Source organism: Danio rerio, chromosome 9 (genome assembly GCF_052040795.2).
Source record: "Danio rerio strain M-AB ecotype USA chromosome 9, GRCz13ab, whole genome shotgun sequence".
Classification (NCBI taxonomy): domain Eukaryota; kingdom Metazoa; phylum Chordata; class Actinopteri; order Cypriniformes; family Danionidae; genus Danio; species Danio rerio.
Genome location: NC_141029.1, coordinates 2,186,523 through 2,204,699, shown reverse-complemented (window position 1 = coordinate 2,204,699; position 18,177 = coordinate 2,186,523). Strand labels below are relative to the sequence as shown.

The window sequence follows — 18,177 nt, the reverse complement described above, 5'->3', positions numbered from 1 at the left end:
AAGTGGCTAGTGAGTGTATATGTGACCATTGACTACAAAACCAGACATAAGATACTTTTTAAAAACCTTTTTATAGGCAAGTAAGCTTTCCATTTGTAGGCCTATAGTTTGTCTGGATAATATTTCGCACAATATTTTATAGGACAATATTTGACTGAGATCTCACTAAGGTAAGGTAAGGTAAAATTTAAGGTAAGGTAAAATTTATTGTCTGCCGTAGGAGAAATTTGTTTTAGAAAAAAAGGTTCTGCTGTACATAGACACCAACAAGACAACATGTAACATACATAAACATTCAAATCTAATCCTAAAATACCTCCTAATATAAATATGATTCCATAAAATCAGTAATTTAATTTTTTTTTTATAAAAATAAAATACCATGTGCCCCACTGCCCTCTGTTGTGCCAACCAATCCCGTTATCTTATTCTTTGACGGTCCTTCCCTGCTTGCTCGTTGATCAACTTAATTGAAAAAGGAACAAAATAATGTTTATATCTATTATACTTGCACAACAGGACCCTATATCTTCTGCCAGAATTCATCAGCTCATATTCCAAAGACAGCAAATGTGAAGAATCAGATAAAATCTTGTTGGATTGTGCACAACTCAAAGATGTCTTTTAGTCAACCAAGTGTCTTAATTCCCATGATTTTTCCTGCCACTCTCATCAGGTAATTTACTTGGGTTTTCATTTTTACTGTCAGATTCCCAAACCAAACAATGATCCCGTATCTTAAAATAGACTCTATTGTTGCTTCATAAAAAGTCATCATTCACTATTTGACCCTTTCACTATTTGAAATACAGAAAGCCCAAAATGTTAAGAAATGAAGCTGTGCAAATTAAGTTCTTTGCAGTGCATAAAACTAATCAGCGTTTAGGTTTTGATACATTTATGGTAGAAAATGTTGGGCTGCACAATATACCGCTTTAACATTGATATCGCAGTGCGCACATCTGCAGTAGTCACATTGCAGGATCTGCAATGTTGAGGCGGGATTATAGTTGACCAGGAATCACAGTTAGTCGTGTTTTTAAGGCCTGTGATTGTGTAGGGATGAAAAGCATTCATGTACAAGAAATTATAATGTTTTTAACTTTAAGAAAAGTTGATTGAACTTGAGTAAATATACACACAATAAGAACTGCACTGTTATTTTACATTTGATTACTCAATGTGTACCTAAATACTGCTAAACTCCCAGAAAAAAATTTATGTTTTTCTTTTGCTCTGCTGCTTTTATCAATACTTTTGATTTGTTTATTATATTTAATGCAGATGCACTCTACAAAATCATCATAATCAACGTAAAATATTGTAAACTCAGAAAAATAAAATAGAAAAAGGAAATTTATAAAATCTCTTCATGAAACTTACATGATCATTATCTATATGTAATATTGTAATTTTTTGGCAGGAATTAAAATTAGAAAATCAATTATTTTAACTTGTACTATGTATTGTTGGCTATTTCTACAGATAGACCCTTTCAACTTAACTCTCACATATTCATTTTCTTTTCAGCATAGTCCCTTTATTAATCCGGGGTCACCACACCGAAATGAACCGCTAACTTATCCAGCACATGTTTTATACAGGGGATGCCCTTCCAGCTGCAACCCAATACCGATAAACACCCACACACTATCATTCACACACATACACTGAGGCCAATTTAGCTTATTAAATTCACCTGTACCACATGTCTTTGGAAAACCTAGAGGAAACCCATGTCAGGCGAGGCAGTGGCGCAGTAGGTAGTGCTGTCGCCTCACAGCAAGAAGGTCGCTGGGTCGCTGGTTTGAACCTCGGCTCAGTTGGCGTTTCTGTGTGGAGTTTGCATTTTCTCCCTGCCTTCACGTGGGTTTCCTCTGAGTGCTCCGGTTTCTCCCACAGTCCAAAGACATGCGGTACAGGTGAATTGGGTAGTCTAAGTTGTCCATAGTGTATGAGCGTGTGTGTGAATATGTGTGTGCATATGTATGTTGCGGCTGGAAGGACCTCCGCTGCGTAAAAACTTGCTGGATAAGTTGGCGGTTTATTCCGCTGTGGTGACCTGATTAATAAAGGGACTAAGCCGACAAGAAAATGAATGAATGAACCCATGTCAACATGGTGAGAACATGCAAACTCCACACAGAAATGCCAACAGACCAGCCAGGACTCGAACCAGCGACCTTCTTACTGTCAGGCGATCCTTAATTCTCCAATTAACCTAAAATCTGATAACAAATTTTCCTTAGTTAGGTTGATTTGCTGATTATATGATTTTTAATTAGGAAATATACAGCACACACTTAAGATAATGACTTTTGCTGCTTGTTCGAACTACTTACTTAAAAAGGATTTGAAACTACACAATACTTAAGTTTTTTTTATGACAGCTTAATTGTTTTATGTTTAATCACTCTTAGTAAAAATAATGAAGTTAACATAATTGATTTGCGTGGAACTCAGCATTTTTTACAGTGTAGATATTAACATAGACATTAAATTGCTATAAGATTGTTAAAACAGACGAGCGTTTTTAAAACTGTCAATGCTTCATACAGTTAGTGCTTCTCCTTTAAAATCGAATAGCTCTTAAAATATAGAAAGCATTGGGTTTTTGTAATGAAAACTGCATGTCTGAACAACCACACTGCCTCAGCCAGAATAGTGAAGATCAGCACCACGGACAGCAACTGCGCTTATAAATTGATAAGTCTCAGTGTGCACAGATTGAATCCAGTGCCCAGTTTACTTCACCATAAAATAACAACCCCTGAGTGAAGCTGTTATCTGTACAGCTGCACTGCAATAACATCTATATGTCTTCATAACAATCTATACGTCACTGTACTACAAAAAAAAACATTATATATATATATATATATATATATATATATATATATATATATATATATATATATATATATATATATATATAATATATATAATAATATATTTAATTATATATATATATAATATTATATAATCTTATATATCTTATATATCTTATATTATATATATATATATATATATATATATATATATATATATATATATATATATATATATATATATATATATATATATATATATATAAGCATATATATAATCTTAATGTCAGCCTTCTCAAATGACTGCATCATTTTGAGTGATAACTACAGACATGTCTGCTTATTAACACTTTCTGTGTTTTTGTGTGTGTTTTCTGTTTATTTACATTTGTGAAGAGATGTCGATCTCTGCTCTGTCCACTTTTGATGTTGAAAAATCAACTCTACAGTCTAACAGTCTACAGTCTAAGTGACTTTTGTTGACATTTTAGTAGTTTAGCAATAATATAGTGTATAAGAAATAATATATAGAGAAATCGCAATGCTTCTGTTGCATAATATTCAACACCAACACAGACAATAAATCAGTTTAATCTATTAAGAATGTTTTACAAGTCACTTTTGAAGGTTTAAAGTTGTTAAAAGAAAGATTAAAGCCCCAAAATGCAATTAAATGGGGAAACATAAAAACATAAAACGCAAAATATGGAAAACTGATAATTGGATTTACTGATAATTTTTTTACAGTGTAGGGTCAAAACACATACATATTTATGCCATGCATAACATATTTTCATTATATTTGGAAGAATTCATTGCCTATCATTTGTAACACAAAACTATTTCTTCATCAAACTTCTCTAGAGTCCTTTGTGTTCCTCAGGAGAAACAAAGTCATGCAAGTGGAACGACGTGGGGGTAAGTTAATGACAACATTGCCATTTTAAGAGAACTGTGCCTTTAAGATATACAGGAAGCCATGGGATGTCTTACTGGCTAGTGTATTTTTAAAAGCTTAGGTTATTATCCTCTGACACTGGCTGTGAGGCTGCTGAGTGGCCTGTCACTTGTTCTCACATAACATAAAATCTATAAAAGATGCACACGCTTTTTTTTTTGCATGACCGACTTCTAATGCACATCGAGCTTATGCTGTTTTCTGAAATCCTCACTGAATGATATGTAGTATTGAAAACAATGCGAATGAATGGCTGTTTCTTCATAAAGAGATTTCAATTTTACAATATGAAACGAGCACATCACACTTTAGGGCTGCATGATATTGGAAAACTCGGACATTGTGATATTTAATTTTTCTGTATATGTATACAGTCAAGCCCAAAATTATTCATACACCTGGCAAATTTTGACATCAAATGAAAATAACAGCTGAGAAATATGTTTTTTTTCACAATGATGACTCTTGTACATGTCTTATTATCTTTTGGCAGAAGCCTGCGTCATTTACAGTCAAAATAATATTTCCTGGTTGAATAAAAGTAACTTTAAGTCAGAATTCGCAAGGGGTATAAATATTTTTTGCCTCATATATACTGCGATATGAATACAATTTCATCAGATCACTCTGAACAGCTCTGTTTGGAATTAATTTAATATTTTAAATGATTAAAAAAACAATATTGTGGGGAACCAAGTAATGCATAAAATATAATAATTAAAAATTATAAATAAATACAATAAAGCAAAGATACAAATAAAATAAACTGTAACTAACTGTGTTTAACAGGTACGGAAATGGAATGATCAGATGTAAAATAACTCTTTTTATTAAAGTTATAAGTGGTACAATGTATAAGGGCTGCACAATGTATCATTGATGCATCGATATCACAATAGCCGTGTTTTTACTATTGCCTAAAGTGAGCGAGCCAGGGCGAGCCAAAGCCAGTTGTGTTTCCACTCTTTTCAAATGAGTAGAATTAACTTTCAGTACATTTTAAGTAAGCTGCACTCATTTAATTTGATAAAGTTGACTGTTGGGTTTTACAGTGCACAAATCAGAATCGAAAAGATCAGATTGCATACGGTTTGGGCTGTTCACATTGTCATAACAGAATCAGATCTGAATCCTATATGTGGGCAAAAAAATCCGATTTAGGCTGCATTTGCCCGCAGTGTGAACATAGCCAATGTGAGACTCGGCAATAGATCTGCAACATCAAGATTGGATTAAAGAACCAGCAACCATAGTTCTGAACACATAAAATGGGTAGTCATAGTTTAACTCTAACCCAATAGTGTGAATGATTCTTTATTTGGATGTGTTTTGAAGGCCTGTAACTAAGAATTAAAGTGAATTTAAACTATGTGGACACAACAAATCATGACGTTTGCCACTTTAGCAAAGGTTAATTGTGTTTAATTATAAATAAGATGAAGACTATGCAGTGTTATTTAACATTTGTGTATTGCACTGCTGAATACTCAACACTGTTAGAATTCTCAGAAAACCATAAAGCACTGTGTATTTCATTTTTACCTTTGTCCTATAGTTTTAATCCATGCTTTATTTGTTTATTTTAGTTATATATATATATATATATATATATATATATATATATATATATATATATATGTGTGTATGTTTTATGATTTTATACTCTTATGCAAAGTAATTCCAATGCATTGGCAGTTTTTTTTCCAGTAGACCATTTTGAGGGATGTAAACAAAAGCATTGGTTCCACACTCTCAGAAATAAAGGTACAGGAGCTGTCACTGGGGCAGAACCTTTTCAAAAGGTACATATTTGTACCTGAAGGGTCCACAGTGGTACCTCAAAGGTATTTTTAGCTACATTTCTGTACGAATATGCACCTTTTAGGTACCACTGTGGACTATTTGGGTACAAATATGTATCTTTTAAAAAGATACTGCCACAATGAGTGCAGGGTATTTCCTGTTTTACATTTTTATTGTCTATAGCTTCCAAAAACATAAAAAGAGCCACATATTGATAAATAATGTTATGACAGCTGTTTTAACTTAGAGTTATGATTGAATTTCCTCTTGTTACAGTTATGAAATAGTTTGATAGGAAACGTTCACGGGCCAATGACATGACCTCATTGAAATGGTCTGTATCTTGCAGACCAATGTATAGTGCCTGAATGTTTTAAACCCTTTAAACAATCACACATTCACATGCAAATGAAAACCTTTCTCTCAGTTAAGGTTAAACTCTGCAATGACTCCACTAATACTGTTGTTTGAACTCCTGGTAAACTATTATCCTTAATCAACGTTGCAGATCTTGCGATGTGACTATTGTGTATGCGATATTGATACTGAAATGATATATTGTGCAGCCCTAAGGTATATTGTACATGCAAATTACTCTGCTTTCTGTTTCATATTACTTTTGTTTGAACATACAGTTTGCTCTGTAGTTATTTTCAGGCCAATACACTTTTTAATGCCTTCAAAAAGTTCTTCATTTGTTGAGACTAATTAGAGATCTCCCATTCAACATCAGTGTTTGCACTTATAGAAGGTCTGTTTGTTTTCAGTTTAAATATTGGTCAAATCTGTAATTGGTCATTTTATTTTCCCGCTTATCTGTTAAATAAGATCATTCTTTATTTATATGCATAACATTGACCACGGTCTGTGGGTTTCATTTAAAGCGAGAGACTGCGGTTTTAGTAAGATGGAAACAAATGGAGAGACTGATAGACGCTTATGAATTAGTGTGCAAAGCTGCTGCACTTCTCATAAAGTAGCAGCTGTCAGTGAAACACAGTGGCAGAGCCAGGATGTTTTCATAAGGGTGGCCGGCATCCATTCTGGAGCAGCACAGAAACATTAATTTATTCAACATAAAAATGAGTTGGTGTAAAACACAGGACTGTTTTGGTGCTTCGGATGCAAGTGTGTACAATAAATTCATATTTATTTCTAAATGAGGTGCTAGTGGAATAGATCAAGAAATACTGCATGAATTTTGACCATTTTTACTCATCCTTCCCCACCTCTGGAAATATTAATAGACCTTGTGCACCCAAATGCTTGTTGTTCTCAATCTGCATCTTCATAGATGAACAGTGGATGTGCAGTATACACATTACCACATACTGTAGTTGAAAGATTAGTCAGCCTTTAATGAATTTAAGATAATCTGTAAACTCTGATTATTCTGTTTCAGAACAATCTGAAATGATTGCAATATTTAATTCATACCTAAACTAAAAATTATAAAGTAAGTAAAAAGGTTTTAAAAAAAGTGCACCAGCAATGCATGGCCTAAATAATGTGATTTAAGGTACTTCTTTTATGCACATTTAAATGTGAATAATTTTTATTTGTACTTTACCATATAACGAACAAAAAAATATTCTTATTATGCACAGTGTGCGCATATATTTGTGCATTAAATTACTAATAAAAATGCATAATATTTATTATATGATATCCTGTTTTTCTTTTGTGTGTGTGTGTGTGTGTGTGTGTGTGTGTGTGTGTGTGTGTGTGTGTGTGTGTGTGTGTGTGTGTGTGTGTGTGTTACCTCAAGTACAATAATAAACAAGGAAAATTAATAATAATAATAATAACAAAAAATGATAAAATAGAATAATAATAAAAAACGGTACAGATGCAAACTATCAAATAAAATAATATTTACAATGTCCTTATAAAGTTTCACAGTTTTAACACTTTTTTTCTTTTTTTTTCTTGCTGTAAACATTTTGTAAAGTAGTAATTAAACAAATTAAGTCACAAAGAAAATTCTGCAACTTAGGTATTGATGAAGAAAATTTACATTTGTGAATATAATATTTACCCAGTAAAATAAATACATTGCCTATAAATTCTATGTTATGTTTGTCATGAGAAAAGTAACAAATTATATCACACATGGAAAAATCTATGTTAAACTTACATTTTAATGAAAAATAAATCATACTAAGACACATTAACATGTGAGCATTTGACCAAAACATGATCAATTAATTCGATACTTGAGTTAATATCTTGTTTTCCTTCTGTACATTTCTTTAACAAATGCTTGGCGTTGCTTTAATCGCCTACACATTAAATTGTCCCTTTCAACATTGGCTTGACTTGGGCCTGGCGCTAAGAAGGGAATTTTGGAGTGCGTGTCTGAAAGGTCTCTTGCGTGCTGTAAGATTGCTCGATCTCTACATATCCCTCTAAATAAACGCAGTTCTTGTAAAAGACAAATGCGAGCAGAAACAGCATCTCTACGGGGGGACCGAGCTTAAGTCAATGGAGGCCACCGTCTAGCTCCGCCCCGCATCAACATCACTGCATCTTGAAAATAACGAGGGTAAAATAATCATATTCATTTTTAGAACTCTGATGATTCCAAAATAGAATCCTTCACCTGACGTCATTCAAGTTTAAACGCCGTTTGATCTGACCCGACTGCGCAGTCGCTCTGAAGAACTTTACACAACTTGCAGTCCATTGAATCCAATTAAAAACATGTTATCGTTGTGACAAAATGGGGGGAAATATTATGGCCCACTTTATCTTAAGTGGCCTTAACTACTGTTTACTTTTAAATTAATCATTTTGCACAAGGCACTTGTTATCATTTGTGTTTTTTTTACATTGTGCTTATATTTAAAAATTGTACGGATGTATCCGTAATTAATTTCTATAATTACATGCATAATTATACTGTTGATCCATCTTTTAAACCTTAACCCTTTAGCTGCCTGCTCTACCAAATGGTTGACAATATTCTGACTGTTTTAATAATGGCTTGCACTACAAAGCATTGTTGGTTTACAAAAGAAAATCAAACAAACATAATCCTGTTGCATTACTACACTCGATGTTGGTGTTATTGTAAAAAAGCCTGTTAATATTTAATGGCATACTTCAAAAAACAAATATTTAAAATAATGTTTAAATAAATAATTTTGTATTCAAAAACGTTTTATTTTGATTGTTTTAAGTAAATCGTGCTTATATTTAATTTTTTCTGATTTTCACAGTATGTTAGTACCTTTGCCATTGTTGAGTTGCAGCTGGAAGGTCATCCGCAGCGTGCTGGATAAGTTGGCGGTTCATTTCGCTGTGGCGATCCCTGATTAATAAAGGGTATACGCCGAAAAGAAAATGAACGAATGAATGTATTGATTCCGGTATACTTTTACCATAAACCGACATTTGGTAGAGGTTGATATTTAGTAAATTAACTAGTGTTAACGAGTGACATTAGGAGTTAAGAAATGCAATCCATTTTTTTCCCCTTGGTGGGGCAGTTAAAGGGTTAACCCACCAAATTACCCTTATTCCAGCTCAATAACTCCAAGCGCAGTCTTCACAACAACGACACTATACGTTTTGTTTAAGTTTAATTATACTTGTAAGGTGGGATCAAACATTGGATGTCTTTTCATAGCGCCTGGCACGCTGAACTCATGACTTTGTTGTAATGATGCTCGTCTAGATAGATGCAGGCGTTTAGGACGTTGCAAAAATCAATCAAAAAGCTGAAATTAAAGTCACTTATTCTTTTGTAGTTGTCGTCAATCAAACTAAGGGTTAACTTTGTGCTTAATTAATTCAACTAATACAGAATGAACAGTATTATGTTGACAGTCACCAAACTACATGTGTTTCAAGTGCTTGTCAGGCTTAAAAGGGAAAGGGAAGCAATAGGCGTGAACGTTTTCTGCACATCAGATGAATTCAAATATGTTCCGGAATGTGCCAGGTGACATTAACGACATGATGTAGCCTATATAGGTGCAAATGTTCGACAGCCAAATGTGTTGAGGTGAGCACGGGTGTTCGACTGAAAATATGCATTGGCAAAATGTGATATAATTAGCGTGTTATGTTTGTAAATCATATTTTGACCCTCATTTTCTCCTGCAAACTAGACTTTCTCATTGGCAGACAGCTCAGCCGTTAAAGTAAGTGAAGGCAATTTTCAAGGATAATTGCGAACATGTTTTAATACATATGCATGAAAACCATTTTCTTTTTTTGCGAGAGGGAGAGACTTAACGTGCTTATGCAATTGATTGAGGGGATGACCTGCTATTCAAAATGTTATTTGAGAACTATCAAAATGTGCAGACTTGCAAATTGCCCAGCTTGTATCTGAATTACTACCCCATTCATCATCATTATGGGTTGATAAGTTAATTTAACCATTTCATTCCGTCTTAATGAGCTATAGTTAAATTAATGTCACATAATATATGAAAGCAACATTTGAACAGAAGCGTTCATTTGAGACAAACAAGGGTGGCCATAGTTTCAATTGATGCATAAATCTCCTCATCACAGCCGGTGCTTGTGTTACCACGAACCTTTCCCTTCTGTTCCCTTTAATGGTGTCAACAAAAACAAAGCAAATAGTAAAGCTTTGTTGAGGACTGTTTAACGGGCGATCATTGACTCGGTGTTATCAGCTTATCAGTCGTTGTGTAGGTGTATAAATGAAGACTTAGGCTATGGTTAGACGTGAATTAGATTTTCACTGACAGGCCAAATTTAGCCTGGTTTTAGCCTAGATCAAAATTCACCGGCTATTATACGGATATATTCGTCTATTAAGACCTGTCTAATATTAGGCTATGGTTAGACGTCTATCTTCGCTGACACCCCAAATTAAGCCTAGGCTATGTTTAGACGGCTAATAGACTTTATATATATATATATATATATATATATATATATATATATATATATATATATATATATATATATATATATATATATATATATATGCTTTCTGGGTAGTAGATGCGCGTTGTGTTTACTTATTTAAATCACGTTTCATCTGATATAATTCTCCATATTACCAAAAGACCATGTTTTTTTTTATCATTTTTTGGATGCAATTCATTTACAGGAAAATGCATGATAACATATGGCGAGGTAAACCCTATAATATCACCCCCCAGCATAAAAGACTTCATTTATCGTTAGCACGTCGAGCGTTTCAGTTCAATCGCAGCAACTGGATGGGATCACCCTCACCCCTTTCAGACCACCTGAAAATAATACAACCTGACAGCTTTGGGTGGGCTTTACCAAATTATTCTATTACGTATTTGATTAAAAACTGTCTGATTGGCAGCGTTGACTCTCCACGGCACAATGCGTTATATAGTTCTCCAAAAAATGTAGCGCGCAAGTTCAGTCGCAGGGCATCGCTTTGCGCCCGCGATTCGTATTTGTGAAGTTCCACCTTAAAACAACAGTGTTTTGGCCCCACGTGCTCCCTGTAGTTCGGATTTTGTCCTCCCCGCAGCAGCTGTCACCTCGCATTACTCGCAGTCAGCTAAATGAAACATTATTCTAAACATATGCATCGTAATCAGTTCGGTCACACTTACAAGAACACGCGTTAATAAGGCAATCAATCACAGTGGAACAAGCGAGTTGTTCTGCAACAGCTCATAAACAGTGTGTAATGAAGAATTGGAGGTTAGCATGACACGCGCTGATCAGATAATCAATGTCAAAGATGCGATGAATGTCAGTAAATGTAGTTTTTATGTCGTTTCTATAAAATCTCCAATTTACAACAAGCAGTTCAATTACCCAGAAAATACAGTCAATTAAACGGGCGTGATTGGACAGTAGCGGGAGGATCATCGATCTTTGCATTTCTATCTTGCTGGTGGACATTTAATTTGGGTTTTCTATTAGCACCGAAATAAAGAAAAAAATAAAATATATTAAACAACCCGCAGATTTATTTTCTTGTCAGAAGCAATTCGCCTAAGGTGACAGACAGTTTGCTGCATTTTATGATGAATTCTTTTTTCAGTCTTTGCACATTGGATACAAAACTGATGGCGTTATTGTGGCCAGTGTTTTTCTGCCCTCTGTCTTCTCCAGTTTGCCTCTCCATCTATCTCAATGCCTTTGTTGTACGGGTTGTAACCCTCGCCTTGGTAAAGAGCATAACGAAACATGGCGATACATCACACTCTTGCTGCGCCTCTAATCCCATTTCTTTAATGGGGACGTTCAAAAAGAAAGCAACTTATCTCAAAGTCCCCCGGGAGTGTGCCGGTATATATTTAACCAGGCTGCAATTAACGACAGTATCAGCTTGTATCATTTAGAGGTAATGTAAAAATAATGGTAAATTATAGGGCCGGAATGACCCGTGATCGCAGACTCCATATTCCCCATAGTTTTAGTGTCGTTTTAATTAATGCCAGACTCACTTTCTCACTAAGGAGAAAGGGAAAATGTGTTAACAGAGCAGGAGCTCTGCTGTACACTACTGGATACATTTTTTTATCGTTTAAAAAAATATTTTAAAAGGAAAAATTTTAAATACTTAATTTAAAAATCACATTTTTAAAAAATATGCATGAAGCAAATTAAATTTATCTGTGTTTGCAATTCAGAATTTACTCAATCCTAATCAGAAATCGTGCTTAATGTACATGTTTATATAGTGGACATTTGTAAATAAGCTTTTAATTAAAATAGATGTATTTATGCCTCCTTTTTTTGGCATTTGCTCGTTCAGGAAAATACATTGTGCACAATGATAACGATTTTAGAAAGTGCGTTTTAAATATTTATTTTACAATAACAACACCATCAATAAATAACATAATATACATTTTTTTATATTGCACATTTTTCTCAAGTGAAAATATGAAAATTCATACAGTCGGCAATATGTAAAATACAGAGACGTAATGTACAGAGTCGTGTATCACGGCAACCCTTGGGAGAGGAGCAAAACACTGGGATTTTAGTATTGTCATTTATTGAACAGACGGCAACCAGCCCTGTTCTCCAACTCGGTAACATTTATTTATCTATTTTATTTAAAAAAAAAAAAAAGAAATCTTCTTTCATTTTAAACGGTAACAGCAATGCGATATGCTTTTTATATACAATGGATCAGATCATTTTGGCTTGCGACATGAGGCCTATTTCTTCGCATTTAATTTCTGTAGTGGTGAGGTAATGTCAGATTGAGTAATCCTAACATCTGAAATAAACACCCAGACAGTCACATAAATTATGAGAATAATAATAATATGCAAAAGCTAATCATTTCGGATGGCAGTCAAAATGCATTTGGCTTAATGCAATTTAAACCTATGCGTGTCGTAACAAAATATTTCACCATTTTGATCTGTACAAGTGCTATTTTGCTATCTTTAAAATGAGGTTTTATAGGAAGAATTCCGCCCAGTGACAAAAAAAAATGTATGCAGACAGAAATGCATGAGCAATTTGTCTGAAGTTTGGGGTTGTGTGGATAATCCCATTATATTGTGAGTGAAGAGTCTCTACTGGGAGTATTATGGAAATATCGGTTTGGATTTAATGAGACTGCTCGCATCAGCGGAACATCTCTGAGAGAAAAGTCTACCCAGGCCGGCCAAGGTTCCAATAAGAAGATTGGAAATAGGACTCGGTGGAAAGGGATTTTTTTTTAAATAATAATCATAAAAAAATCTCAGGTAACGAATACCACGTTTAATACTGTACAATCTACACACCAAGAACAATGCGAAATGCTCAAGGTCTTTTATCTATCTTGTCTAATGACTTCCCACAGCGGGTTGTTATGCTTTGACAGCGAGTCTCTGAACGGGAACTTTCTTACATTTCCACATTCAAAGGAGGTCCATCAAGGTACATGATTGGCAATTTTCGTCATAATCTTCACATTATTAACAGCAGAATTGACATTGTAGCAGTAGTGCACATTTTATGCGCCTCACTCCTAGATCATCAGGGAGAGTCCCTCGAGCAGCAACACTTTCAGAATAGCATCGTTACATCTCGCGCCTGGTCCCCTATAACTGATGCTACTAAAGTGGCACAACCAGTGTATAGCTATTCTCTTTACTGCACACGGTGTGGATGTAACCAAAATAACACTTGCATACAGTGCCTAGTATTACAAACAAGCCAAATAATACTTAAAAATAAATTAAACATGTGCCTAGTAATACAAATAAGTCAAATAATACTTAAAATAAAATAAACATGTGCCTAGTAATACTGAAAAGTAAAGCATGTTGGTATAAATAACCGTATTTGATCAAATGTAATAGTGTGTGTGTGTGTGGTGATCTTAAAGGCCTTAACAGTGTATTTTAAATAGATATTTTTGTAATAATTCTGGGCGTACACTGGAATGAAAATGCTGTCCCTTTTGTAATTTAAAAATAATAACAATAATCCTAATAATTGCATGTGCTTTAAATAAAAGAAGTGTGTATGCCAGTAGTGAGCTATCTATTAAGCGCGCTTTCTTCTCTCTGGTCCGGTGAGGGCACCGCGGTTTTGCTGAGGACTGCCGCCGAGTATGGCAAAAATCCGCTCTCAGACCTTTGCCCGGTCGCCGTGCAGGTAAAATCAGAGCTGGAGCTCCTGGAGCCCAGTGCGCTGGCGGCCTGACTGCTGTGGCAGCTGAGACACGAGCACGGCCCGGTAGCCGAGGGCGCGCTGACCGCCGCAGCCGCTGCCGCCGCCGCCGCTGCCGCCGACGCAGCCGCCGAGCTGTTTAAACCAGCGGGTGACTGGTACAGTCCTGGATGTCGAAAGCTACACAGCAGCTCTGGGCGCGAATATGGATGAGAAAGCGCACGGAAAGTATCAAGGGGACGTATAGAGGTAGCAAAAGGTGAGGATGCGGCTCCTGAGGCGGCTGCCGCAGCAGCTGCTGCCGTGACACCGACATGGGGGTAATAGTGTAGTGGCATGTGGGAATGAAAAGGGTAAGGCAGACTTCCGGTGGCGGCGGCGTGCGTCATCATATAGGTGTAGAAGCTGGGATCGGCGGGATGTGGCCAGGACATGGCAAGCCGCTGCCGCTTGTCCTTCATTCGTCGATTCTGAAACCACACCTACACGTATCCACAGAACAGGTAACAATTAGGGATCAGGTGAGCAGGTGGGGAAAATTAAACATCACAGTTTTGAAATCTCATGGCTTGTGTATAAATAATATTTGTAAATTAATGTAGCTGATCTATTGAGAAACGAATTATTATTGTTGTTATTGTTAAGAGAGGAGAAATTGGTGTCACTTGCAATTCGACAAATAGTTTTGCAAATGCAACTAATTTTAATATCTTAGGAGAGCTCAGATGAAAAAGACGGGGTTCTGCATCAGACAAAATAAAATTGTCTGTATTACACAGTGCTTTAGCTACATCCCTGCATTATTTATGTCCACTATATAGAAATATTCTTTATATATATATATATATATATATATATATATATATATATATATATATATATATATAACAGAATGGATTATTATTTTAGATTTGGCAATGGGCATTTAAATGCGTGAATTTATAGTGCTAGAGCATGTAACCAGTTAATATTTGTTTGCTAAACATTATAAATTAGCAGGTACAAATTATATCCTGGTGAACAAAATCAGAGCATTACCTTTATTGTTGTTTCGGGCAGGTTTAATGCTGCGGCTAATTCACATCTCCTGGGTCTCGAGACGTAGTTTTCCCTGTAAAATTCTTTCTCCAGTCTTCCAATCTGCTCTCGGGTAAAAGCAGTCCGGTACCTCCTCACCTGGTCCGAGCTCGAGCTGCTGTTTCCCATGGAATTACCGTTAAGATTCGATAGAGAGGATGAACTTGTATTGGAGCCTCCTGAATTGCTGTCCGAGAAACCTAAATCGGATAACGAAAGAGATACAATTCAAATGTATAAATATTTTACAAATATATTTTGAGGTAAAAAACACATTAATTTGAACATTAAAATAATGAACAAAGAAAATCATGCATTTGTAAAATAAGTTAAATTAAACGGGAACGTTTTGGGATCGCATTACATTTTTTTTACTCAGAGATTCAGTGTAAAATATTTTGAATAAACGAAAGATCTAAAGGAAAAAATAAAATGCAATTACATATACACAATTAAATGCAAACGTTTGCATATATATTTTTTTTAAAACGCTAAATGTGTACACTACATAATGCAACGACAGACAATTTATTTCGATAAATGCATCGACATGCTAGCACTCAGACATTAGGAAAAATGCAACACTAAAATATTACTGAACACACAATAAAAAAAATAAATACTAAGCACATTTAAACCATTAATATAAACCAAATTCTAAAGCAGTTATCTTTAAAAAATAAATATCGACATAAACAAATTGAAAAAAAAACGCCTTTTCACGCAATTTCTTTACCTTTATTGTTGTTCTCCTTGTGTTGGCTGATGCTGCCCGGGGAACGATGAGACGGGCAGCCCACTTCCACATCGCTGTTCATGTCGGAGTCAGGAGAAACTTCAGGATACAGGTTTATTTTCTTCCGGCTTTCGGAGGACGACACTTCTGTTGAGGAAGTGTTGTCGTTGTGGTGGTTCCCAAATAAGCTGTCGATCTCGAACTTGCCTTTGGTGGGAATATCCCCATGCAGCGAGGCGGAAGTTATTCTCGGGCTGAGGCGACCTGCGTGCTGGGAATTTTCCAGGGCCTCGAGCACCGCGTTCCCGGCCGAGTCGGTGAGGTTGGAGAGCCTCTTCCCTGCCACTGGACTGTGTAGTCCCCTTTCCATCAGAATCATTTCTTTTCTTATCCTCTCCATCATGAAGTCGTGCAGAAAAAATCCAAAGTCCCAGGGCTGGTGCTCCGATGACTGGTGGCGGATCTAATCCGCATTCAGCTCAGCTGCCGCCTCTAAATAATATAACACCTTTATGAGCTGGAAGGCAAAAAAAAACAGAGGAATGCCAGTGCGGGCAACGAATGACTGCTCAAAATGACCCGCGCATCCTCTCTGGTCCAGAAAGTCATTCATCAAAAAGTGGTTTGCGCCTTCGTCGTTAAAGGTGCGCGTGACGCGGCTCGAATGATCATTTATTGTAACAGGTTTATAAGCAAATAAATAGGAGAGAGACTGTCATCGGTTGATAGAGTCGGCCCTTGATCGGCCAGACGCGTATATCCAGGTGGAGAGAGAGAGGAGAAGTGAGGAGAGAGCAGCTTCTGATCTGAGTCTGTTTTAGATGGCTCCTGGGGTTGGCCTCTGGGGTGAAATTGACAGTCTGATTAATAAAATGAGCGCGGCAACATTTCCCTCTTCATTTAGGAATATCATTATGCTTTGATTCTCTATTGTTCCTTCCTTCTGTTCTGGCTCTCCCTCTCCCTCTCTCTCTCCCTCTCTGAGCTCTGTTTCTTTTTTCTTTCTCTGTCGATTATTTCACACAGACGTTTTCGAATGAGAGGCATTAGTTAAAGATTTTTTTTTTTTTTGCATCCAATTAGAAGATCCCGTTGCGAATATGGTTGTTTCTTTTCAAAATAACGATACGGACACATTGCATTTATAGTATTATTATTTAAACGATGCTGTTTTTCTTGTATTTGTTGGAGATTAATTATATATTTTTTTTCTGGAAAAAAACAGCACACATAACTACAAATTTGCGCATTATTAATTGATAAAATTATTTATTATTTTCTTACTGATGGACGTTTTCTAAAATGTGTTTTATTTAGCTGATATTGCTGAAATCAGGAGATGCAATGTTTTTTATTTATTTTTTAATAATGTCATCCTTTTTTTTATTTCTGACAATAAATGACGATGTCGTTTTTAAATACATGTTTAAAATGCATAAACGAAATTAAACATTTATTATAAGACAAGAGAAAAGAAGGAACAAATATGCATGTTTTAGCATTAGGATATACGGATAGCCTAGCATCTGTAATGTGTATTTCTAAATAATTATAGTTTTGCCGGTATCAAAACTCTACAGGGATTATAGCTAATAATAATGATAAATAACAAGTCAAACATCGCTGGTCATATACACACAAGAAATCTGATGCAAATGCAAAAAGCAATAATATTTACTTATTACCGCCCTGCACTGTGAATGCTTGTCATTCAGAGAATTTCTGAAATAAAAATTAAAACAGAAAGTTTATCTATAATTCCGAGGCTATAGTCTGTGCACTCAAATCAAGTGTTAACGCGGGGGCGTAAGCGTCTCTTTAAGGCGAGGTTAAGTTATCCACTTGAGAGAGATAGATAGAGAGAGAGAGAGAGAGAGAGAGAGACTGACCGAAATGCGTACTGAAATATTTTTTGCGTTCTTTGTCGCCCTCGCCAGTTTTTCAACAGATAATACAACACCTCTAATTTCTGTGTGCTCTTCAAATACGTTCTCATAGACAGCCTATATCCAATTAGTGCACTTACCAGTTTGTTCATTTTTAGTATCCTATTAATTATATCTTAATTTTGATACACAGACTCAAATAGCATGTTTGGTTAATAGACAAGAATAAAATAAATAATAATAATAATAATAATAATAATAATAATAATAATGCCTTAAAATAAGATA

At 35.4% G+C, this 18,177-nt stretch overlaps 1 protein-coding gene across 1 annotated transcript; it reads right to left on the bottom strand.

The window, feature by feature from the left end:
* Positions 1-12,363: 12,363 nt before the first annotated feature.
* evx2 (even-skipped homeobox 2) lies at positions 12,364-16,768 on the bottom strand. The gene is given in 3 exon segments (NM_131232.2): positions 12,364-14,672; positions 15,229-15,467; positions 16,004-16,768. Coding segments are annotated over 3 exon segments (1,257 nt in total). The 5' UTR covers positions 16,407-16,768; the 3' UTR covers positions 12,364-14,057.
* Between the last annotated feature and the right edge of the window lie 1,409 nt (positions 16,769-18,177).